This window comes from Seriola aureovittata, chromosome 23 (genome assembly GCF_021018895.1).
Source record: "Seriola aureovittata isolate HTS-2021-v1 ecotype China chromosome 23, ASM2101889v1, whole genome shotgun sequence".
Classification (NCBI taxonomy): domain Eukaryota; kingdom Metazoa; phylum Chordata; class Actinopteri; order Carangiformes; family Carangidae; genus Seriola; species Seriola aureovittata.
This window is the reverse complement of record NC_079386.1, coordinates 8338929-8361329: the sequence shown is the minus strand read 5'-3', so window position 1 is coordinate 8361329 and position 22401 is coordinate 8338929. Positions and strand designations below refer to the sequence as shown.

The 22401-nt window shown below is 41.7% G+C and overlaps 1 protein-coding gene and 1 long non-coding RNA gene across 11 annotated transcripts in view; both read right to left on the bottom strand.

Moving 5' to 3' along the window:
* Positions 1 to 14144, bottom strand: part of LOC130164097 (uncharacterized) — an 80620-nt gene extending 66476 nt beyond the window's left edge. Inside the window, exons 1-2 of the long non-coding RNA XR_008826552.1 lie at positions 14081 to 14144; positions 8019 to 8173 (exon numbers count right to left, since the gene is read on the bottom strand). This is a non-coding gene — a long non-coding RNA (uncharacterized LOC130164097). The remainder of the gene's footprint in view (positions 1 to 8018; positions 8174 to 14080) is intronic.
* Positions 14145 to 20300: 6156 nt separating this feature from the next.
* The window catches only part of ppargc1a (peroxisome proliferator-activated receptor gamma, coactivator 1 alpha), a 256224-nt gene continuing 254123 nt past the window's right edge, over positions 20301 to 22401 (bottom strand). For all 10 annotated transcript variants that reach the window (XM_056368559.1, XM_056368551.1, XM_056368550.1 and 7 more), the window contains one exon: positions 20301 to 21590. In XM_056368559.1, the coding sequence (XP_056224534.1) occupies positions 21569 to 21590 (22 nt within the window). In that variant the 3' untranslated portion in view covers positions 20301 to 21568. The remainder of the gene's footprint in view (positions 21591 to 22401) is intronic.

The window sequence follows — 22401 nt, the reverse complement described above, 5'->3', positions numbered from 1 at the left end:
TATCTGTTAGCCAGTTCAGCACATACATTCACAAAGACACTGCTTGTCATGGATATTTAATACACCATTGATGGAGTAATGAGTCCTGGGGGGGGGGGGGGGGGTGTTGTAGTGATAGGGGATATATTACACAGGTAGTCACTGTGTATTATACTGTGTGTGTGTGTGTGTGTGTGTGTGTGTGTGTGTGTGTGCGTGTGTGTGTATGTGTGTGTGTGTAACAGAGAGGGAGAGCAGAAAGTCAGACATAAAAATAGTGGCAGAACGACTAGGGCTTGCCATTACCTTATTAAGTCCATTAAGGGACACTTAACATTCCTCAAGGATTTGAAACCACAGAAGCAGCACCAACATATTTTTCTTTAAAAGTACAAGTGGAAATCAGGTCATTTTCTGTTCCACCAACACACAACAGTCGACACTTTCAGACAGCTTTACCATCCCTGTGTGCAGCAACAGTCAGATAGTGATCAAATGGCTTCAAAAGAAAGCCTAATGCAAACGAGTTGACAACAGCTGGGTTAGAAAGTTTGGCACGAGAGCATAGATAAAAAATAAAAAAAAAACTCCTCTATTGAAAGTTACAGCAGAGAGAAATCTCCCAACATAATCACATTGCAAAGAAAAGTGTCTCTGACAGGGCATGCGTCGCCTTTCACAGGCATTATTCTAAGCCTGAGGTTTTATATTCTGTGAGACAAGCTCAACCTTGCATTATGAGATGTAAAAAGCTCTGTGTGCATCAGGGAAGAGGAGCCAGATATAGTCGTGGTGGCTATATGCACCAACTCCGGCAGCAGCATCACCTCGACAGCAAGGCAACACAACCATAGAGCCCTAAGGGCACTCAATACCATCAATGGTCTATTTGTGTATACATGTATCGGAGTAGAATGGGAATGATCTCTCACATCGATCCTCTCTAGTCTAAATATTTTTAGAAAGCCATCGATTATATCGGCCAGTATGTTCTGGGAAGCATTAACGGCGAAATGTGACTGCGTCTGAGTGTTTATACATTACTGAAAATATAAAATAAATGTCCGCGTGTCAGACTGCAGTGCTGTACGGCGATAAACAGCAGCGGTTGAATAAATGAGTTCTTGCCGTGTCAAACGCTCTGGACAAAGCTGAGTACACAGAACGGCACAGTGACCGCGCTTTGATCCGCCTCCTGCGCTCACACTCTTATCACATCTTTTTAAAATATACCTGTACCTGTGTAATTTGCGAGCTTAGATCATCACTAGTTCCTCTGATTGGCGGTGTAGTGGTGCTCGGAGTTATCCCCAAAGTTATCTTCTCGTTTCAGTGGGAGACCTACTGGTTCTTTGGTCACAGCAGCAAGCCAAATCAAAAAGCCAGCACATACTGCATTCATATTTCTACGCCCCGCAAGGGCTGCCCAGCACAGAGACTACACACAGGCTGAAACAGTCTTCTCTCACACTGTACACACAGCAATACGCATACATCAACAACACCCTCCAGTTTTTCTAAATAGCACAAATGGATGCTTTAAGAAATTGATCTCTCTGTGCGGTTAATCTATTGTTGCCTTCTTAATGAAAACTACTGCAAATTAGCACTCCCCAACATTAAAATGCATAAATAATGGATTCACTTCTAGAATCTACCAAAGATGCAATAAGAGAGGCAATGCTCAGGTTCTAATTGCACAGATTTAACTGATAGCATAGCGCGTGTTGTGTGTAATCTTTCTGGAAAATTGCTGGGTGCCGATTTAACAGATATCCTGGGAGATATGCAGTGCCACGGCTAATCGTACTGCAGGCGAGTTTTGTACCTAAAATCAAAGTGGTTCATATTCAGTGAGTTTAAGAACATCAAAGTATTTACTTTGAAGAAAAAAAAAAAAAAAACATAGGATGGTTCTTTTTTATCACAGTGGCAATTGGAAATCTTATATAAAAGCTAATGGCCCAAGTGTTAATACAAAAGAAAAAAGGAACACCGTATTTTCAGTTTGCACACAGAGACTTAAGACTGTCATTAACAGCCATAGTTATACATTTAGAGGCTAGAAACAGTGAAAAAAAAAAAAAAAAAAAAACAGGCATATATTATAATGCAACACAGAACAATGGCTCTAACACATAAATATTACAATGTTTTGTCCTGGCTTTAAACCGTTTATGATGGCACACTGCAATTCATTGTTTGATTATGCCTCAATGACCAGAAGCCATTTGTGTGACAAAATACTATTAATATGCTTATGAAGGGCTGAAAGGGATCAACAAATTTGAATAACACCCCCTAAAACTAATGTATTCAGCATCTTTGAAGTGTGCTAGCTATACAGAGCGGGTTAGATAAGGATTTTTCTAAGTCCAGGACGCATTATTTCTAATGCCTCTTTTGTTGCTTCCTCTTCTGAGTTCTAGTTACTCTATCAGTATGGCAACAAGAGAATGCCTTCCTTACACTTCTGTCCTCACAGAATGTGACATTGCTTTTAGCCACTACAAATGTGTGTGTGTGTGTGTGTGTATATATATATATATATATATATATAGCAGCTCAGACTTAAAGGGTTTGGATGATTATGCATTTTTGTTCTTTCTTTCTTTGTTTTTTTCGGTGTGAAATAAAGTAATGGATACTACATTAAAGTGTCATGTCTCTGCTTTAATTTGAGTAGGTTTATATCAGTAGAAATGAACTGTATGGGAGACTATAGCACTTTTAACACAAAGAGCCCAAATTGCAGTAATTGGACACTTGGCTGCTAAATATCTGTTGGGCAGCTGTGTGCTGTTTCAACATCAGTTCACATGTGGCTCAGAGTTGATTGGCAGTTGAGAGTTGCCATTTAGCTTGAGGTGGAGTTGTCCGTCAATCTGAGGAGTGAAGAGGTGACCATACAGGATAAGAAGATGATAACGAGGTTCAAACTAAAAATCTATCAGAGACTTCAGAGGTAGGTTGTTTGACAGTCGGGTACTTCCTAAAAAAAGCAGGTGAGCTCAGGAAAACTGTAAAAATGGCGAAGACCTAGTCGACCGAGAAACACAAGTCTAGTGGAAAATCATATTCAAGGTGAAGAAAAAACCCAGTTACGACTGCACAGCAGGTCAAGAGTGCTCTCTGTGATGGAGGTGTGTTTCCCTGTCAATGATAAAGACACGACTTCATGACTGTAACCTCAGAGGATTCACAAGATGCAAACCTGCTCCTGGTAAGACCCAAAAACAGAAAGGCCAGCTCGCAAACTAACAAAAAAAGTTCTAAGAGTCATAAAACAGAGGTTTCTTAAATTTTGTGCTCATCTTAAATGGCTTCTCAGGATGTACATGAGGACGACACAATGAAGTAACGTTTAATGCCAAAACCTTTTGTACTAAAGATACTCATGAAGACGTTCCCTCCTTGAGCACCTTATTCAAAGGACCAACTCCAAATACAATATACTTCCTGCCAGGGTCCTTGCAGCAAAGTTTATTCCTCCCGTTCTAAATAAATATAATTTCACTTAAAATTTCTCATTCAGTTTCCTTCCTGTACAAGTCTCGACTGTCTCTACAAGTACTGACTGAAATTAAAACTGCTAGGGTTCAGTCACACCATCGTTTATAACGGTAACATTTCAAACTGAGATCAGTTCATTTCAATTCAATCAGTGCAGGGGCAAAGCAAAGTTCAACTTTGGTGAGACGTGACACAAACGTTTGCCGTTGATCACTTGCGAACCCGTCCTGACAGTGCTGACCTTTAGAATGGAGAGAACTGGAGTGTCCAGCTGGAGGAGGCCATTACATTAGCTGTGTCGTACCGTCCCACTTCACATAACCCGTCTCGCTGAATGAAAGACGACGCCAATACCATCTTATCCACATTCCCACAGACGAATCAAGCCACAAAACAATGATTACCTCTTCAGAACCTGCACGTAGTCACTACATCACTAAGCTTCCAGCACCACCTGCTTTGCTAGGACGCCATAGATGAATTTGCTGTGACACGTTCTGGGTGTGATCTGGCACCAACACTTATTCTTTGGCCTCTCGTCACACAGAGCGCTCCAATATTCAGAGCTGGTGCTGTCCAAATATGAATGTAAAATGGTCAGAATTGGATCCAATATTTAAAAAAAAAATAAACCTTACATTCCACTCCAATGAAGGGATAGGAAAAATAAACAGCTGTAAAATCTGGAAGCCGAGCATGATACACAAAGATGCAACATAAGATAAAGGGGCCAGCATAACTTTGAATTAGCTCCTACAGCGCCGCCTGGTTATGGCTGCAAACCTCATCTCAGATCAGTGTCGGAGAAATCACTTCTCCACCTTTTTTTTTCGCGCACTTGCCTCAGTTCTCCCTCGTTGGTTTGCTGATGGACTGCGCCCTCACCATGCCAGGCACGCACGTTCATGCATACACACCTACAAACACCCACAACAAAACCTCATGCAATGCAGGGGATGTGACATGATTAAGGCGCACATTCGCATGGAACCTCACTCGCATCAACAACAAGACGTCTCCTTAATATGAGCAAAATTTTAGTGAGGGGTAATGATTTCATCATGCCGCCGTAGCAGCTCATTGGAATGCCTGTCAAATCCCAATCCATTTGTGGTGATGAACCCGGAAAGCGTGCACCCCCACACACACACACTTTTCTGTATTTATCAAGCTTATCATTTGTGAGACGTATCACGTGAAAGGATGTCTGGCAACCTGATTCACGGCCAGATATTCATGGGGATCGTTGTAGTAGACAGCTATAGATCTGATCATCCCTCCACCCAACCCATGCGCATGCACACGCACGCACGCATGCATGCACGCACGCGCACACACACACACACACACACACACACACACACACAAACGCGCACGCAAGAGAGGCACAATGTACACCTCAGAGCAGACCATCAGTGCTTGTAAAACTGTAGAGTCGTAATGTTCCCCAGCTTTGGGGGCTTATTAGGAGGCATAAAAGCTGCATGCTACCTTCATTCACATTCTCCATAAACACCCTGCCACATCTCAGCCCTTTTTTTTGCCACTCTCCGACTCTGGGCAGTTGGAAAATATAAGCCTCTGCGCCACTATTTTGTGCTGCATGATTGATTTGCAAAATAGGCCTGTACTGGAAATGTATCTGAATAAGGCTAGGATTTGCTTCTGTGTGTAAGTGCAAATTGCAGTGTCAGATCTCCGTGTGGATGTTGTTTGTCAGGCGTAAACTCAGCATGGCGGCAATTTTTATTCCTCTCTTTACGCCGATGTCTGTATAATCTGCAAAAATAGGAGCTGTCGTTGATTATAGTCAAGGAGAGAGAAAGGACTGGGCAAATTGACATTTCCAACTTGGAAATTCTGGCGAAAAAAAAAAAAAAAAAGCACAGTACGCCTGAGATAGTTTTCAGTTATAAGAATAGAATTATTCATTCCCCTACACTGTGCAAAAGTTCAACACAGGAGAAATCCACTGCAGCTCAAGTGCAGACAATTACAGGGGCCAGTGTGCCGTTGTGGGAATCTGATTTTGAGAGAGTATTATCTGGGTTTGAAAACAGGGCCAGGCCACTGAGATCACACCTCTTATCTCCTGCATGTGGTGCGCTGGTATTGAAGACAACCTGAATCACAGCTTCAGCCTCTTTCCCAATTCAAATCAAACTGTTGGTTCAACTTAGAACTAGGTCGCTCGCATTACGTGACAGGCGGAGGGGAGGGAGAGAAAGTTAGTTTGTAAATGTGGGTGTGTTGTGTATAATGTGAGCAAGATCCTGGGTAAGAAATAGGGAAATAAAATGAAGTAAGAATGACGGATTTGAAAAAATGAAGATACGGCGTAAAAAGAAAATAGGGACAGGGGCTGGAGAGAAAGTGAGTCCATTGTGTGGGGAATTAGCTGCTCTGAAGCTACAAGTCATTTGATTGCCCCTCCCCCTGCCGCTGCCTCCCCCCGCCTCCCCCACCATCTCCCTCCTCATCCTCCCTGCACAGGAACATCTGGCTTTAAAGCAGCCCAATAAAAGAGCCACTGGGAGGCGAGGAGCGAGCGAGAGAAAAGGTGCGAGAGAATGTGTGAAGGATGGAGAGATAGCGAGGCAGCGATACAGAGGCGGCGGGAAAGACAGTGAGACTGTGTAAGAGAGTGCTGGGGGGCTGTCATAACTGCAGAAACCGGGCCCTTTCAAATGACATCCTTCACCAAATCATATTTCACACATGGCTACAAAGGCTACACCACATTTAGAGCACTCCATCCCCTGCAGGGATGGCATCGGCACTCTGGGTTCTGATTCTCCTGCCTACCAAAAAATGGCCACTTGCTAACCGTGTGTCTACATTTAAAGTATGTAATAAAAGATAGTGACAGCACCCACATGCAAAAGTACTTGTAGCTTGACAATAATTCAAAAGGAACTGCATTTGCATGTATATAAAAAGGGGACAGATAAGGTTTTAAAGTCAGTACAGTTCGTGTTATACATACTGTGGGGATAAACCCGCTTGAACTTAAAAGTTTGAGCTACTTTTCCCTTTGCAGAGCAGTGTGCTTTATCATTTTCACTGTATAAATTCATAAAAATCTACCATAATTAGTTGTGTAAAAACTGTGTGTATATATATATATATATATATATATATATAGTATAAACAGTATATACTAAACCATATTGATCACAGATTTGTAGCAGTATATACTCTCCAGCTCAGCATGGTGCCCATCAAAATGTGCAGCAGACAAAACTACCTTGTAAAAAAACATGGGAGTCGACGGTAGTGGATAGACTGTGCTGCTGACAGAATGACAGGTATTTTTGACAGCTACCTGTCAAGCAGGTGGAGTGTCGTGCTCAAGTCACAGTGTGATCACTGTCATTTGCAATGCCGAGCAAGTTTATGTGAGGTTGTGTAGGTAAACCAAACAGGCTGCTGTCAAGAATTCAAACTGATGTAAGGCCACTGATTCAATTGTTTTTTTTTTTCCTCCAAGAAAACAACCATCACAGAAAATTCAGAATAATGACGATTCCAGAGCAACTTCAAATTCGCCCCATAAAAAGATGACAGTATCCATGAAACTGCAATAAGTATATGACATCTAGTCCCCCCCCCCCCCCAGTTGCATCATGTGCCTGGAAATCCTTAAAATCCAACAGGCGGGAAGCAACAGATTTCATTTGCATTGGTGCTCTGTGCCTCAACAATCCCTGCTCCCAAAGTAGGTCAGCACGAATCGGCGCCTCCGAAAATAATAACAAAAGGTGAGTCCCTCGCTCTCTCAGGGGTGAGCGCGCCGCTTTTCGTGCGACTCAGATGCTTCCACTGCGAAATGTGCCATATCAGCACTCTCCAAATCTGTAGGCATTATACTAGGGCATATTAAGGCACAATATTGCATTCAGTATGCGAAGGCGCTCGGCAGCCATTGTAAAATTTTTAACAAGACAATAGTGGATACACACACACATTGTAAATATGCAGAGTTTGGTTAGAAGGCACTGGAGCTGAAATTGTAATGATGTTAGTGTGTGACGGGAGGTGGGGGGTGGGGGGGGTGGTGGTGGTGGGGGGGGGCTGCCGCAAAGACCGAGTGTGCCGCTGTAGCCTCGTCCTTTTTCATCAGTGTGTTTTCCCAACCCGAAAAGTGAGTTGGCATACACAGTCTATTCCTTTGGGGGTGTGTGGCTTTGAGCGAACTGCACTTCATCTACAAGAGTAAGTCAGGGCACTGTATATCACCTCAACACAGACACACTGCCCTCACACGCAAACACACACAGTTACACTACAGTACGTCCTCGCTTTCTCACCAGGTTCACGCAGAAACACACCATGCCCTTCTCTCTCTTTGCCTCTGATTTTCACACATGCGCGCGCGCGCACACACACACACACACACACACACACACACACACACACACACACACACACACGCCCTCTGTCAGTATTTGAACAGTACATGCAATGTCCAGAGACCGAGCTTCATGCACAGTTAATGTCTCTGCTGTCCAGATGATTAACGTTACCTGGTTCACGTTCCCAAACGCTGCCCAAATTCCACTCTCCTCCTGCTTCACCTTCTGTGTCGAGCTCACTCCTGGGCTTCAGGTAAAAATAGCCGCTCCACCCTGTTCCTCTCTGCCGTCACACAACCTGCCGTGCCTCCGCTGGGACATCAGACCTGGGCAAAATTGATTTTATTGAGAGAAAGGCTTACATGTGTTGCAAAATACAATGCACAGGAGAATTTTGGATTTTAAGGAGCAAGTGTACATTCTTTCAGGGCCAATGTGGGCCTGAAGGAATAACGGCAGTGTACAGGAAGGCGTTCCGGAGTTCATCTAAACCTGATATGAAGCTTTAGCAGTTTGTGCCAGAAAGCTTAAGTTGGAGTCTATTTTTTTTTTTGTTTAACATCCTCTCTTTGTGCTTCTATTCCTACACTGTAGCACAGCAAGAAAACACAAAGAGGGAATATTATACTCAAAAGACAAACTTGATTTTATTTAATGGCGTGTTCAGGCTGCACCACGTCTGCCCGACTCAACGTATGTACGGCGTCAGGAATGTAAATGGGCATGCCGTCAGGTTTTACTGTTTTCTCCAGCGTACTGCATCATAGTGGACCACAACTGAAGTCGCTCCCTGGCAACTACTTCCTGACGACATCAGACAGGTCATGAAACAACATGAGCCAGAGGCCTCATATTACCTTCAGATGAACTTTAGAAGATGTTTGTGCAGAGAACAAGGACTGTAGATATGTAGATATAAAGAAAGGATCTCTGTACAGCCAGCGTGGTGAGAAGTAAACCTCTTTTCCTGCACATATGGGCATGAGAGTATTGTGTTAAGATAGAACTGGAACAAAAACATGAACCTAACCTTTCACATTGGCATGATGTTCACAGCTAAAGACTCCCACTGTCATACTGACAGGCACAAACCTGGCCCCGGTCTGGCCGGCTAACTTATTTAGTCGGTGTTGGGACTTCAACAAGAAAATCAGACCAGTGAGCTGAAAGCTCCCAAAGCTGCATTGAGCTGCAGACAGGTGCACTGGCTGTCAGATTCTCCGCAGGATCTGCAGTTGCAGCACGCATACAATGGATAACAGAGCTTTAACATAGAATAGAAACTTCTAAAAAATTTGACAGGTGGTGAGGAACATTCAAAAACATCTCCTTGTTAACATGTTAGCCCAGAGCACCTGATAAGGTGATATAGATCAAAGCCTTTTCCTTTAGGTGTGTGGAGTTTCATGTTACATAGTCAGAATTTACCTTTGACAAGTAATGCAAAACAGCTTTGGGACTGCTCCCAGGATTCTCATTTGCCATTTCAGTGATAGGACTGGATGTGAAGTTGTTGCCCGTGGCCAGAATGCACACATTAGGAGTGAGTGAAAGCTCTCTCCAGCATGGCATATCTCTTTATGTAATGCAATAGCATCTGCTGAAGGCGTTGACATAATCCCAAAACTGAGCCATCCAGTCGGCATGCCAACAAGTCGGCAGACAAGGGATATAAAATGGGTGTCTGCAACGGGGAAACTAGGAAAGAAAGGAGAATAATTGTTGTTTAAAAGCTGCTAGTTCAGAAAGAGTGTTTATTGAAGACAGCGGCTTGTGTGCAAAAAGATAAGTTTATGTGCTTAATTTGCTCAGTTTTCCACCCTGTACGTTATAAATAGAACTCTGACATATGGCTTAGATCGAGCCAAAACTGTACTGGTAAAGTGACAATAAAGACATCTTGAATCTTGTTTACCAAACCAGCCTGTCTGCCTGAAACACTGCAAACCCGAATGTTTGGCCTGACTCTTTTTACTGCTCAGGATTTAAAGCCTGAGGGTGTGATAATGCAAGAGCAAATACATGAGGAGGAAAAAAAAAATAAAAACAAAAACTTTGAATTGAACCCCTGAGTCAAATCAGGGAAAGCAGTAATTCAAGATAAACAAACAACAGGGGACTTGAATAACTGACACAAGATTTCCAATTAAGCCACACAAATCTGCAAAAAGTGTGTGATAAGACGCATCATGCTTCTGGGTACATGCAGGTTAAACATGAAATAATGACGGGAAAGCATCAAGCTACATGTTTGGATGAGCTAAGTTTGGTAACTAACTTCTCCTTTGCAGAGCTGGATGGCGTGTCCTATCAGCTGTGTTGTGTGCATGTGGGCATGCTGCCACTCTCCAATCAACATTGATTGAGTCCAGGTGCAAGTTTGTCCTTCCAAGTGCTACAGAGCTGAATCGATACCAATTCACCCACCGAATTTGTTCACACTCGCAACAAAACTCTTGAATTACAGTATGTCGCGCTTTGTATCCAAATGGTGTCAGATTCACAGTGCAGACATAGTGTGCTGTGCTCACATATCTGCCCAGTACACTGTGTGTCCCGCGTTGTCCTTTAGCTGTGAATGTTAGATCCTGTTGTCCTTGGATCACGTGTCGGCATTCAATTCTGTGTGCGTGTGTGTGTGTGTGTGTGTCTGTGTGTGTGTGTGTCTGTGTGTGTGTCTGGCTGCACCGGTGTCACCCAGAAATATTCCTTCGTGATTCTGATCGTCAGCCATGAAACTGTCCAAACAGCAAACTCCAATTGGCCCTTATAAATAAATAAAAAATGCTGGGAGCAAGCATGTGAGCAGAACATTAAAAGCTTTATTTTATTTGTGGTTTTATATTTTGTGTTTACCTTAAAATACTAACAAGACTAATTATTCAAAACTATAAGAATGCCAGTTATCACATACTGACACATACATTATGTCCATGGACAGTCCCTATAGTTGTATTCAGTGTTATTCAATTGCTGCTCAGTTAACATGACAAACTGGCTTGTCACATTTAAAAATAAGCTTTCATGAAATGTGAAGACTTCCCACAAACTTCCCTTTGTCCTACAACTTATTGCCCTGTCTCTCTTTAACAAGAAGCAGGCGTGCTTGAATGGAAGAACGGTTCTGTCCTTCACACTGTCTGATTTGCTTAGGAAAGGCGCTCACGTCTAATACTAATCTGAACGACAGCAGTGGAAATCCTGGCTCAGTTTCAGAGGCTAGATTGGGCCTGGCCCAATGACCTTCTCTGAGAGAACATGGAAAGTTTGCCGGCTCAATATGTCACAGCCAGCATGAGCTTAGAAAGAGAACAAGAAAGGAGTGATTAAATGGGTTAGATCAGTGGCTGGCTTTGGTAGATGTCAGGAGGAGTGCAGCTCTGGTTGTACTATGAGATTAACGTAAATTGTATCAGGCTGAAACTCTCTCATCATGGGTGCATCCAACTTTACAGAGCACCCAATCAGAGAAAAAAGAATCTGAGACCATTTCTATTTCCAAAAATATTTCACTCTTAATTTTAAAGGTGACTGAGCATTGCTTTCTGAATACAGCACAGTAAAATTCCAATTCACTATGTATAAGTGCAACAAGTCTAGCACATCAGTGACAATCAATAAAGCCATCCCAACATTATAAGAAGTGACAAAGCTATCATTTTGTCAGGAGCCAGACTTATGAAATTCCCTTTCAGGCATCCTGCTGGATAAGAACAGAGCCCATCCGCTAAAAATCTGTGTTTCACTGACATAAATAACTGATAATTCAGAAATTGGACATTTCTTAAGGCATAATTATAGCAACTGAAGTAAGTTTAAAGCAAATTAGCCTCACAGGAAGTTGAAACAAAGTGTTAAAACGGGGTTAATTGAATTGTAAGCCTTGTCACAGAAGATTACCAAGTCCAAGAAACACCACTTTAATTGCGTTATTACCATGTGGATTAAGGCATGGGGTATTTTTGCCCAGTAATTACAGCTTGACTGTCCGTGCATTTTAATGCACTTTAGTCAGGATGATTTGGGCAGAAATTTTTGACAACCCAAACACAGAGGAAAGTTCCATTACAAAATGTATCTGTAATGCTTTGGGATAGCACTGACATTTGAGCTGTAATGGTGCCCACAAAATAAGGATTAACAGGATATATGGTGATAATGAGTAATTCATTTGACAGGACATCGCCTTGATTTGATGCTATTTATGTATCAGAGGAGAGAATCAGAGACTCACTACACTATGGCCACTTTTCCTTTTTCAGACTGTATGTCAGCCATGGAACCTTTGCTACATGAAGCCTCCGTTCCCCTTTAACACCTCATCTGAATTTAATAAAACATGTTTTCATCCTCGCGACAACAACATCTCAACAACTACTGAATAATTTCACTTAATGAGTGAAATATCTCAACATCTGATGAGTATGTTGCCATGAAATCGGGTTCTTAGATGATGAACGTTACTTACTTTGATGATTCCTCTAGTGTCATCATGAGGTCAAAATTTTAATTTGTCCAATATTCAGTTTTGCAAGTATTTGGTTTACGACCAAATACTTGCAAAACTAATGACATTCCCATCAGCCTCAGCCGTACTTTGTATTTTGTGGTAATTAACAAATGATGACATGCTAACATATCGAACTGAGAGGGTGAATATCATACGTGATAAACATCCATGTTTGAATTATACTCAAAGCACCACCGTGCCTCGACACAGCCTCACAGAGCTGCTAGCGTGGCTGCAGACTCTTTTAGTCCCGTTAAGTGACAAAAACACACCTCTGCCCTGTTTCTGTTGCTGCACAAACCTTGTTTTGTTGCGGCTGTGACTGGTGAAGATAGTCATTATTTTTCAAGATGGACCGTTTTCAGAGAAGCCGAGGTCTTTAAATGGAGTGCTAATGTCACTGAAGGTGTATCTGCGCTTTGAAATGATAAGGAGCGTGGACTGCATCAACCTCTTCTTTTGATACTTTATTGATCTCTTGCTGCTATCCGCTCTCTGCACTCCAAATGTTGGTCAGTTCACAAAAACAGTTACACAATAGTCTCTTTGGAGCTGCAGGGAATTCCATCTGTTGCTCAAGGGCACTACAGGGCAGATGTTTCCAGACACTGAAATTTGATCATGGTCGTCCAATTAAGCAGCGGTCTCCCTACTTTCTCCTACTTCTCACATTCGTGATTTCAACAGCCGGGGAACCCAGAACGGTTTCAGAATATCATTAGCCTAATGGACAGGAGCGCAGGATGGCAAGAATGAATGATTGCATTACAGTGCCATTTGCAGCAGACTGTACACTGACATAAATAGTACAAACAAACAATCACTGTCCATGTGGCTATTGTACTGTACTGTGATTGCTTGCTGTCTGATACATGGGTTCAAGCTGGGGTCTGAGAGAGAGGGAGAGATGCTCTCATGTGCCCTTGAGTCAGAGTGAGTGGGTTGGGTGGGGGCTAAGTAGCTGGGAACTGGATTTAGACACAACTCTGCGATCCGCCAGGACCACTCTGCATAAAAATACAAGGAGCAGATAAGAGACAGAGGGAGAGAGATAGTCAGAAAGAATACATAGGGTGGGAGAGAGCACTCAGCTTTTCTCTCTTTCCGAGCCATCTTGTCAAGAATGCTTGAATGGAGCCATTATGAAGCCCAGTACGGGTCAGTTTAAATAACAAGAATAAAAACTAGCTAGCCTCACATTTTCTAAAGCAGTGGTTGCCAAACCTGAGAGTAGGACCCCGCCAGTGGTCGCAGCATTAATTAAAAAAGGTCAAGAGATAATTTCCAGACTGGGAAAAAAAATTGAATTTGCAACACAAAATTATGTTGGTTTTTTTCTTAAATTTTCAATAATCTCATTTCCAGTCACTGGAGTTTCTGTTACTTGTAGCGTTTATTGCTGCTCTGTCTGTCTGAAAGTTAATGTTGTCGTTTCCTCATCACAGTGGCTAACTACCTGCTGTGCATTTAAACTACTATTTCTGCTCCAGCACCCAGAGCTCTGCTGCTTTTAGCGACTTTCACCAATTCAGCAGTTGTTTACAAGCGGTTCAGATCAGCTAGTTACATTAGCTTAGCAGTTAGCGCTAGCTTCTCTCCCTCTCTCGTGCTCGGTGTGTCTTGGACCAACAGATGAACTTGTTCATCAGAGTGTGGTGTTGTTGTAACTTCAGTGTAGAGGATTGTCATGTTTATTACAATTTCATGTTGTCTGCTGTCTTACCTTCGACTTACAACTTCATGACGCTACTGCCTTGCCTTTGACACACCGCTCCCTCGGAGTTCCTCCAGTCTGGGAACGTCTGTGTACACTGCGGCCGTCAGCGTGACAGGCTGTTACTCGTGATGTGTAACCAATCAGATGGAGCTGTGGGTGGGCCACAGCGATTTTGGTGAGTTTACTGTCAGATCTCTTGACCCGTTTTTTACAAAAACAAACACTGGAGGTCAGAAGAGTACGGTACAGTATTAATGGTAAGCTAACCAGTAAAAAAGTGTTGACTTCTGTGTACATTGAAGCTAAAGTCAATTTGTAATTCAGGTCTCATGCTACTTTTTTATTTGCAGTACTTGATGGTCTTAATCCAGCCTCTAACAGACTGTAAATGATCTCTTTGTATGAGGGAAATAAGCATATTTGATTTGTCAGTATTTTGAATGAAGTCATTAAGTACTGAAGTCATGGAAATTATGCTAATTGTTATTGATGCTACTCCATGATTGCCAAATAATTACCGATGATATGCTGCTCACATCATCACATTTACATGTTCCTCTCTACATCGGCTCGTTAGCGATGGCGCCGTGATGCTGGGCCTATCAGGATCCACTCTCACCACCTGCACACTTGGAGTGTGGGAGCGAGGGGAAGGAGCGTCTGCAGAGTGCCATCACAGTTTTGGCCCAAAGAGCGCCATCACAGCCTTGTCACGTCGAGTCAGTCCCGCTTTGTCTCTTCCCGCTCTCTCTCTCTACGTCTTCCTTTTTCGGTCAGGTGATGCTCACACAGAAAAAGCCCGGGCGTCTGCATCCAGAGCCCTAACGCTCTCTGTCAGCTGGCGGTCACAGTGGAGATTCATCTTTCTGCTGACGTCCCTTCTGTGTGGCAGAGAGTTGCCAGCCCCAGCAATCTTAAAGGCCTGCCATGGCCTCGAGGCACAGGAAGCAGGTAAACGCGGAGTGCGTCAAGGCCACGTGGATCTGTTAGTACATGATCAAAAGGCCAAATTACCAATGATTGCCTTCTGGATCTGATTCCTATGCTAATCCATCAACAAAATCTATATGAGCAGACACGTGCACACGCACATCATTACAGACACTAAAACACTGGAATCTTTTAGGTTTCCCTTTTTTGTTGTTCTAATTAATACGCCACTTCTTGGGCACACTCGAGGTAATTAACATTGTTTTTTGCCAGCAACACACAGCAGATGGTGATTGAAAATAGAGGGATGAGTCGCTCAATCAACCACCATTTGTCTGTAGCCATTAATTATCTAGCGAAGAATACATTCAGTCCCCAAAGTTGATAGTTTGGGGGGAAGAAGAATACTGTCCTTCTGTTCCTCATTACTCTTTAACAGCAGAAACTGCTGAAACTAGAATGCCAGATAGGGAGATTGCGATTTTAATAGCACTGTCATTATCTTCTCCCATAAGGTGGCATACGATAGAAGGCTTGTGGGGGGAAAAAATTGTGCAAACAATTTCAATAAACAGAAGCCAAGTAACATCTAGCGGTTCATTGTGTTCTGATTCATCAAAGAACATTTTCAGAGATGTTAGGGACAAGAAGCACAGTGTCATTTAAAATGATGGGTCCAGAAACCGCCGCGGGGAGAGTTAATTTTTCTCACAATCAAATGAGGAGCCATCAGATCTCGTGACCACTGCAAGATTACACCACAGACCACGTGACTTAATCAGCAGAGGTGGAAAAAGTACAAAAATTCAAGTAAAAGTACCAATACTTTAGATGAAATATTACTCAAGTAGAAGTAAAAGTACTCATCTGAAAATGTACTCAAGTAAAAGTAAAAAGTAGTTCATTTGAAATGTACTTTAAGTAAAAGTTACTTAGTTACTTTCTTTGTGTGGGGTGTGAGGGTAGTAAAAATAGGACAAAGGGTCAGAAAACCAAAACTATTTTGTTTTTAATTAAAGAACAAGTGTAACAAATGTAAGTGCAAAAACAACAACTTCACAACAACTGAACTTCTTGTTCAGTTTAAGTAGCAACTTAAAGTTAGTTGTTTTGTAAAGTTAGTCACTGTTGGTTCTGGCCATTGGTTTACTGTCAATGGTTCTGGCGCGTATTTTTCCCCTGTAGGTTGAATTGTTATTTTTACTCAGTAGCGGATAGGATTTATAAAGTAACTAAGTACAATACTTGAGTAAAAACGTACTCAAGTAAAATACAAAATACCGATTTTAAATTGTACTTAAAAAATACAAAATACACAAAAAAAGTATTCAATACAGTAACGTGAGTAAATGTATTTTGTTACTTTCCACCTCTGTTAATCAGTCATGGAATAACAGCATCTTGCCTGCAGCTATGGCAGCCACGATGTTATTATGCTTCAAAATTTAGCTTCTTCCTCCAGTTCTGGCAAAGTCTTGCAGGAGTGCTGACTTCTGCCTGGCAACAGATTAGTGTTTGACGACGCTCAGCTCATATGAAATCCTCTGAAAATAAAAGGCAACAAGAGGGAGAGAGAGAGAGAGAGAGAGAGAGACAGAGAGTGAAAAGGAGTTTGGGGAGTTGAGCAAAGAGAAACCTTGAAGGGACACTGGAGGCGAGAAGTCAGTGACATAGCATCACATCCCGGCATCGCGTCTTTGATGTTATTTTGTCATCACCAGCAGCTCCCTAATCCTACGTCTTTGGCACACTATAATCTTGTTTTCATTCTCTCTGCCAGCCTTGTAGTCAGAGATAATCAGTATCAGCAAACTTTAATTATTGTGATAGAATAGGAGATAAATGTTGTTGCTTCAATGTCAGTTGTTATTTCATTGATACAGAAGGGAAATTTGTACTCTTGATACATCTTGTGTTACGCCGAGAATAAAAAAAAAAAGTGTTCTTGATAGTAAATTACCGGTAGGATTGCTCATGTTCCACCCCATAGGCTTTAATTAACTAGTCTCAGTAATCTAATCTTATTATCGAAGACGGCTTTTTCCACACCCTGACCTGCTTACATGATACTGAGACAGGCAGGACCGTGAGAAAAATACAGTAGTAGGATGATCTGCTCACAGAGGAGCTGCCAAAATTCTGCAGCGTTTCGTTTTCAAGTTGCTCTCGACTGCTTGGCCACCAAAACGCGAACCATTTACACATTCTTGTCACATTGCTGGAAACAAAGACTGAACAGTCTGTGCCATGTCCAGGATTTCAACAGCATCCGACACAGCATCCGCAGCCAGATGCCAAATAAAATACAGCGCTACACAACAACAGTGTTTGCCCCACAGAGAGCCCAGCCCCATCAAACCCCATTATCTCCAAGGCTACCACTTACTTCCAACTGGAGTAGAGATAGCTGCTTATCTACTGGTTAATAATAAAAAAGACACATAACAGATAAAAAAAAAAAAAAAAAGCCATGCTATCATGATGGAAATAGAGAGGTGGGAGAAAAGAAAGCCGACAGGGAGAGGAGAGATTTCCAGGGACAGTTTCATTCTGTGGAAAGGGCAAGCAGAAGGAGACCTCCCGCTGTAATGCGGCAGCCAAGCCGAAATGAAAGCCAGCCGCTCTCTTCTCCGGGGCTAAACAGCAGCCTTAATAAAAAACACAATCAGACCCCCAACCTTAAAGTTTAATGCACATTCTTCCCATATTTCTCTTTGCACCAGTGAAAAAAAAAAAAAAAAGACGTGGTGGAAGCTCCTGGTGTGATCCCAGCTCCCAGGCTAAGATATGTGTGTGTGTGTGTGTGTGTGTGTGTGTGTGTGTTAAAGAGAAAAAAAAAAGAAAAGGGGGGGGGGCTGTTATAGTCATAATGAAGCCCCACTGAATATCAAGCACACCATCAACTCACTATAGCTCTCCATTGTGTTAATGAAATTGTTCCCCCCAACTTTTTAATTAACTTGCAGACTCATGGTGTGGAGTCAAGTTGTGGACACAGACAAAGACTACAGTGTTCTCTCCCAGGTGATATGAATATCAAAGAGGGAAGCTGCTCTGAATTAAGCTGAGTTTCTTTATTAGGGGAGAAACTTCAGAGAGAGACAGATGTGCTGAGGATGGGCTCGTGTCATTTCTCCTGCGTCAGTCAGCTTTCACTTAACACTTTGATACATAAGCACAGGAGGGAGGGATGATGAATTTATTTTGAATCCACATTTACAACAAGCATTTGATTTCATAACTTTTAAATCTACCTTTTTTTTTCTTTTTTTTTTAGTAAGCTCAAGGATCCCTCCTTGATAGTAATCAGAGCGAGCACAAATCACAATCATTCCACAGCGCTGAGTGAAAGTGGTACAACAGCGCCTGATGAAGAGACATTCATCACAAGGAAAGGAAGATCATAGGGAAGCCAGTAAAAGAAAGAAAGTTTTTTTTTTGTTTTTTTTTTTTCAAACACATTTCCCTTTATTGGCATGGTGAGGCTGATGAGAATTGCACATAAAAAATAAAATTCACAAGAAAGTCGTACAATAGGTAGAACCACAAAGGCATTGGTAAGGACTTGGCAGAAGGCAACGTGGATAGGACACAAACTAGTAACAACCCACAGCGACCCCCCCTCCCCCTTTCCCCTCCCACACACACACACACACACACACACACATACACAAACACACTTCCAGAAACGCACACGTACCTGCCTAAAATCACAAACTCACTCACACAAACACACAACCGCACACACACATATTGTCCTTCCAAAAGAAACATGATTACCCAACAAACATTTAAGCAGTGGCATAGTCCTCAGTAGGTCACATTATTAAAAAGTCCGCCACAGTTGAAATTTGAACCATAAGGTGTTATAATATATTGCTACTCTAGGCAATTTACAAAGCATTTTTTATTACAATGATTAAAGCCACATCTATCAAATGGGACACGACACCATTACCCAAACGCTATACAGACAGCAAAAAAGTAAAACAATGTCTTAAAACACAGGTAAAGGGCTTTCTTTTTATCCTTTTTTTTTTTTTATCCTTTCTTCGACCAATTTTTGCCTCTTTGCATCATAAAAATTAGCCGTTTCTTGTCTCCACAGTCAAACTCCATGAAAGGAAGCCTGTGATCAGCAACGCCTCCCTGCAAAAGATTTTTCCTTCCTGTGATGGAAGCTGGTTCTGTCATTACTTGGCTGGCGCTCGAAACGGGATATTAATTGAACCAGAAACCGCAAGGTTACCTTTTATGTCATGTCGACAGCGCTGTGATATCTGGACTGTGAGTGGGGGGTGGGGTGGGGGATGGTGGTGGTGGATGGGGAGGCATGCGATACATTGTTGAGTAGTTTTCTCTAGGCTGATAGAATGTCATTTAAAAATCTGCCAGTAAAGACAGCTGTGAGGCAGATATCCAAAGTGGTATATACTGTACCGACTGTCATCCTGTAATAGCCATGCACTACACAACAAACAGGTTCAACTCGACACATTTTTACACACGGGGTGGAGTTTAAGAGTCAGTCACGTTTGCACAGATGTCACAAGGTAATGCGTGCATTACAATCACATAGACTCAATTACATCTTTAAAGGGAAGAGCAGGAGGTGGGAGTGGGGACATTCAAGTGTTTACCGCACAGGGTGATGTCACGGTGATGAAATGCCAAGATACAGGAATGGAGTCCTAACTACCAGCGACTGGGTAATGGGTCAAGTCCAAAAATCACACAACAGTAGGAGCTAAAATACAACTCTGAAAAATAATTTATTGCTTTTTATATAGTTTTTTCTTTCATTTATATTATTATCATTGTTATCATTATTAATTATCTTGTAATTATTGTGAATAATATTAGTAGCATCATTGTTTATATATATTTTGTACATCAAATACAAGATCTTTAAAAAATTCAGGAAAAGGAAATTGTAAACTTTTGTTTGGCATTCACATAATCAAGCGTGAGTGGAGCGATGACAACAAGTGTTTGTGGTGGTACAACACAATTCCTGCAAAATCATTTTATTGCTTCATGTTCTGCTTCTGTGTGGAAAGGAAAAACCAGCGACGAGCCGCAGATCTGACTGAGAGCGGAGACGGAAATCATTGAAATGATGAGGGGGTTGGCTGTTGGAGTGATTAGCTGAATGTTCTGATTGTTTCGGAAAGGCATAGAAGGTAATATTATCCCCACCAAACCATTTATTGTACACCCTGTCTAGTGATTACAAGTTAAATAACACAAATCGAAGGACAACATAAATAAGCAAATAAAATTTCATGAGGTGAAATGGAGCCCATAAATATTTTTGATTCTAATATTAAAATAAATAGATAAATATGTGTTTGTACTGATTGAAAAGATTTGAATGCAGTTTTCTCTCTCACTGAAGGTAATCAAAAGGAGAACCATACAAAGCAATGAAATCAAACCGAGTTATATATCTATATATATACTGATTGCTTCAGAAATAATTAATAAAAAATGGGGTACCTTTTTTTTTTTTTTTTACAATCATGAAAAACACGTTAAAAATGCATTTTACACTGGTTGTTATAAGCAAAAAACACTGATTGAGAAACTTTATAAACAGAGAAAACTATACATGGTTGACTGTTTTTCCCCAACAAAATAACTTAAAAAAGGACGTTTGTTCACATGCTCCCTCAAAATGAGCAGTCGGACACATCTTTTTTTCTTTTTTACAATCATATCATGTCTTCTAAACATCATGTAGGTGTACAATATGTTTTACAGTATTGTAATAACTACAGATCGACATTCTGGATTAAGAAATTTTCTCCTCATTTTTAAAAAAGGCTGCGTTTTACAGTGCATAGCTGTAACAAATAAAGAACTTTATCCGATATGTACATAAAATAAAAATATTCCTTTTTATAGTATTTGTAAATACACGGCTACATTTCTCCTTAAAATGTAGACAACAATGTTACCTTGAGAATTTTACCTCCAAGATACAATTCCCTAAACTCTTGTTTGTCATGTAACACCAGATCCAAACACAAGATTCAAAAAGAAAGAAGAAAAAAATCAACTGCAAAACAAAAACAAATCTGGCTGAACAAGCTGCATGTTTTCACCCCCAAAGAATTGTGGGCATTGTAGTGCTTGGAGAGAAAAAAAAAAATCATTTAAAGTTTTTTTTTTTTTTTTTTTTCTTCTTTCACTGATGGTTGTACAGCAGTAGAGTGCACCAAACCTGTGCACCAGGTTCTGAGGGTTCACTGGCTTTCCCAGAATGCAATGTCTCTTCCCAGCTCTTCAGCAGCTATGTTCATGTAAACTTTATTTTTGATATATTCATTTATATTGATATAGGTCTATAGACTTATTCTTATATACTCTACGACATAGAGTGTAAAACTTCTGGTAGTCTCGTCGTCAAAGGAGCGAGAAACAACAGTGAGGTATAAGAAGTCCCTCTTTGTGACAGACAGCAGGTGCCACTGAACTGGTTACCTTCTCAGGCTGCGCTGGGCCTCCCTCAGCAAGCTGTCAAAATCCATGGAGTCATACTTGCTTTTTGTGGAGGCTGGATCAAAGTCGTCCGAATGGGAATCTGAAAGGGGAGGGCGGGCAAGGAGGATTGTGGTTAGAGTTGAGCAGAGCAGGATTCTTTGAAAATGCACCTATACCAAGACTTTCACCTTTGTATTCTCAGAGGAGTTTATGATCAGAGCTCACAGAATATTCTCCCTTTACGACAGTATTGTTCGCTCCTGTCTGGCTCCAGTGTTAATCTGATAGTCACTGTGCTATGAAGCTTAGATGTCCATCTTCCTGAAAAAGAAAATGTTTTCTTCCTGGTCTCTGGCTGCAGAAAGTAAAGTGCTGGCCACAAATTCATGGGTAACATGAAAACAGGAAAATGCACAACCAACTGTCAGTCTTGGAGATAATATTTTATGAGCTCTTATGTGCTGAACTATTTGTTGTTCGGCCACAATTAATAGATGGAAATTGTTTCAATCAAACTGCTACGAGCGAGGAGTTCGGATAGTGGGGGTAGGAAAAAGTGTTTTCTTCTACACAGAGGCCACAGATGTGAGAGCGTATCCATATGTCCTATTTTTCCCGATCAACCTGATAATACATAGAGTATCTTATCTCTCACAACAGACAGCTTCACAAATGGGGCCCCCAAAGGGCCCAGCAGCACACTCCAAGAGCTTTGAGAAATGGGAATGACCATGGCAGCTAGGAGACGCCAGTCGTGATCTAATGCAATGGCCGAGGGCGAGATTGCGTCACACAGCGCACCTTGAGGGATGAAAAATATCCCGGTGCTCTACTTAAAACTAATGGACAGTGTCTCAGAAAACAACAAAAAAAAAAAAAAGAAAGAAAGAAAGAAGCGGGAGCCTACCAGA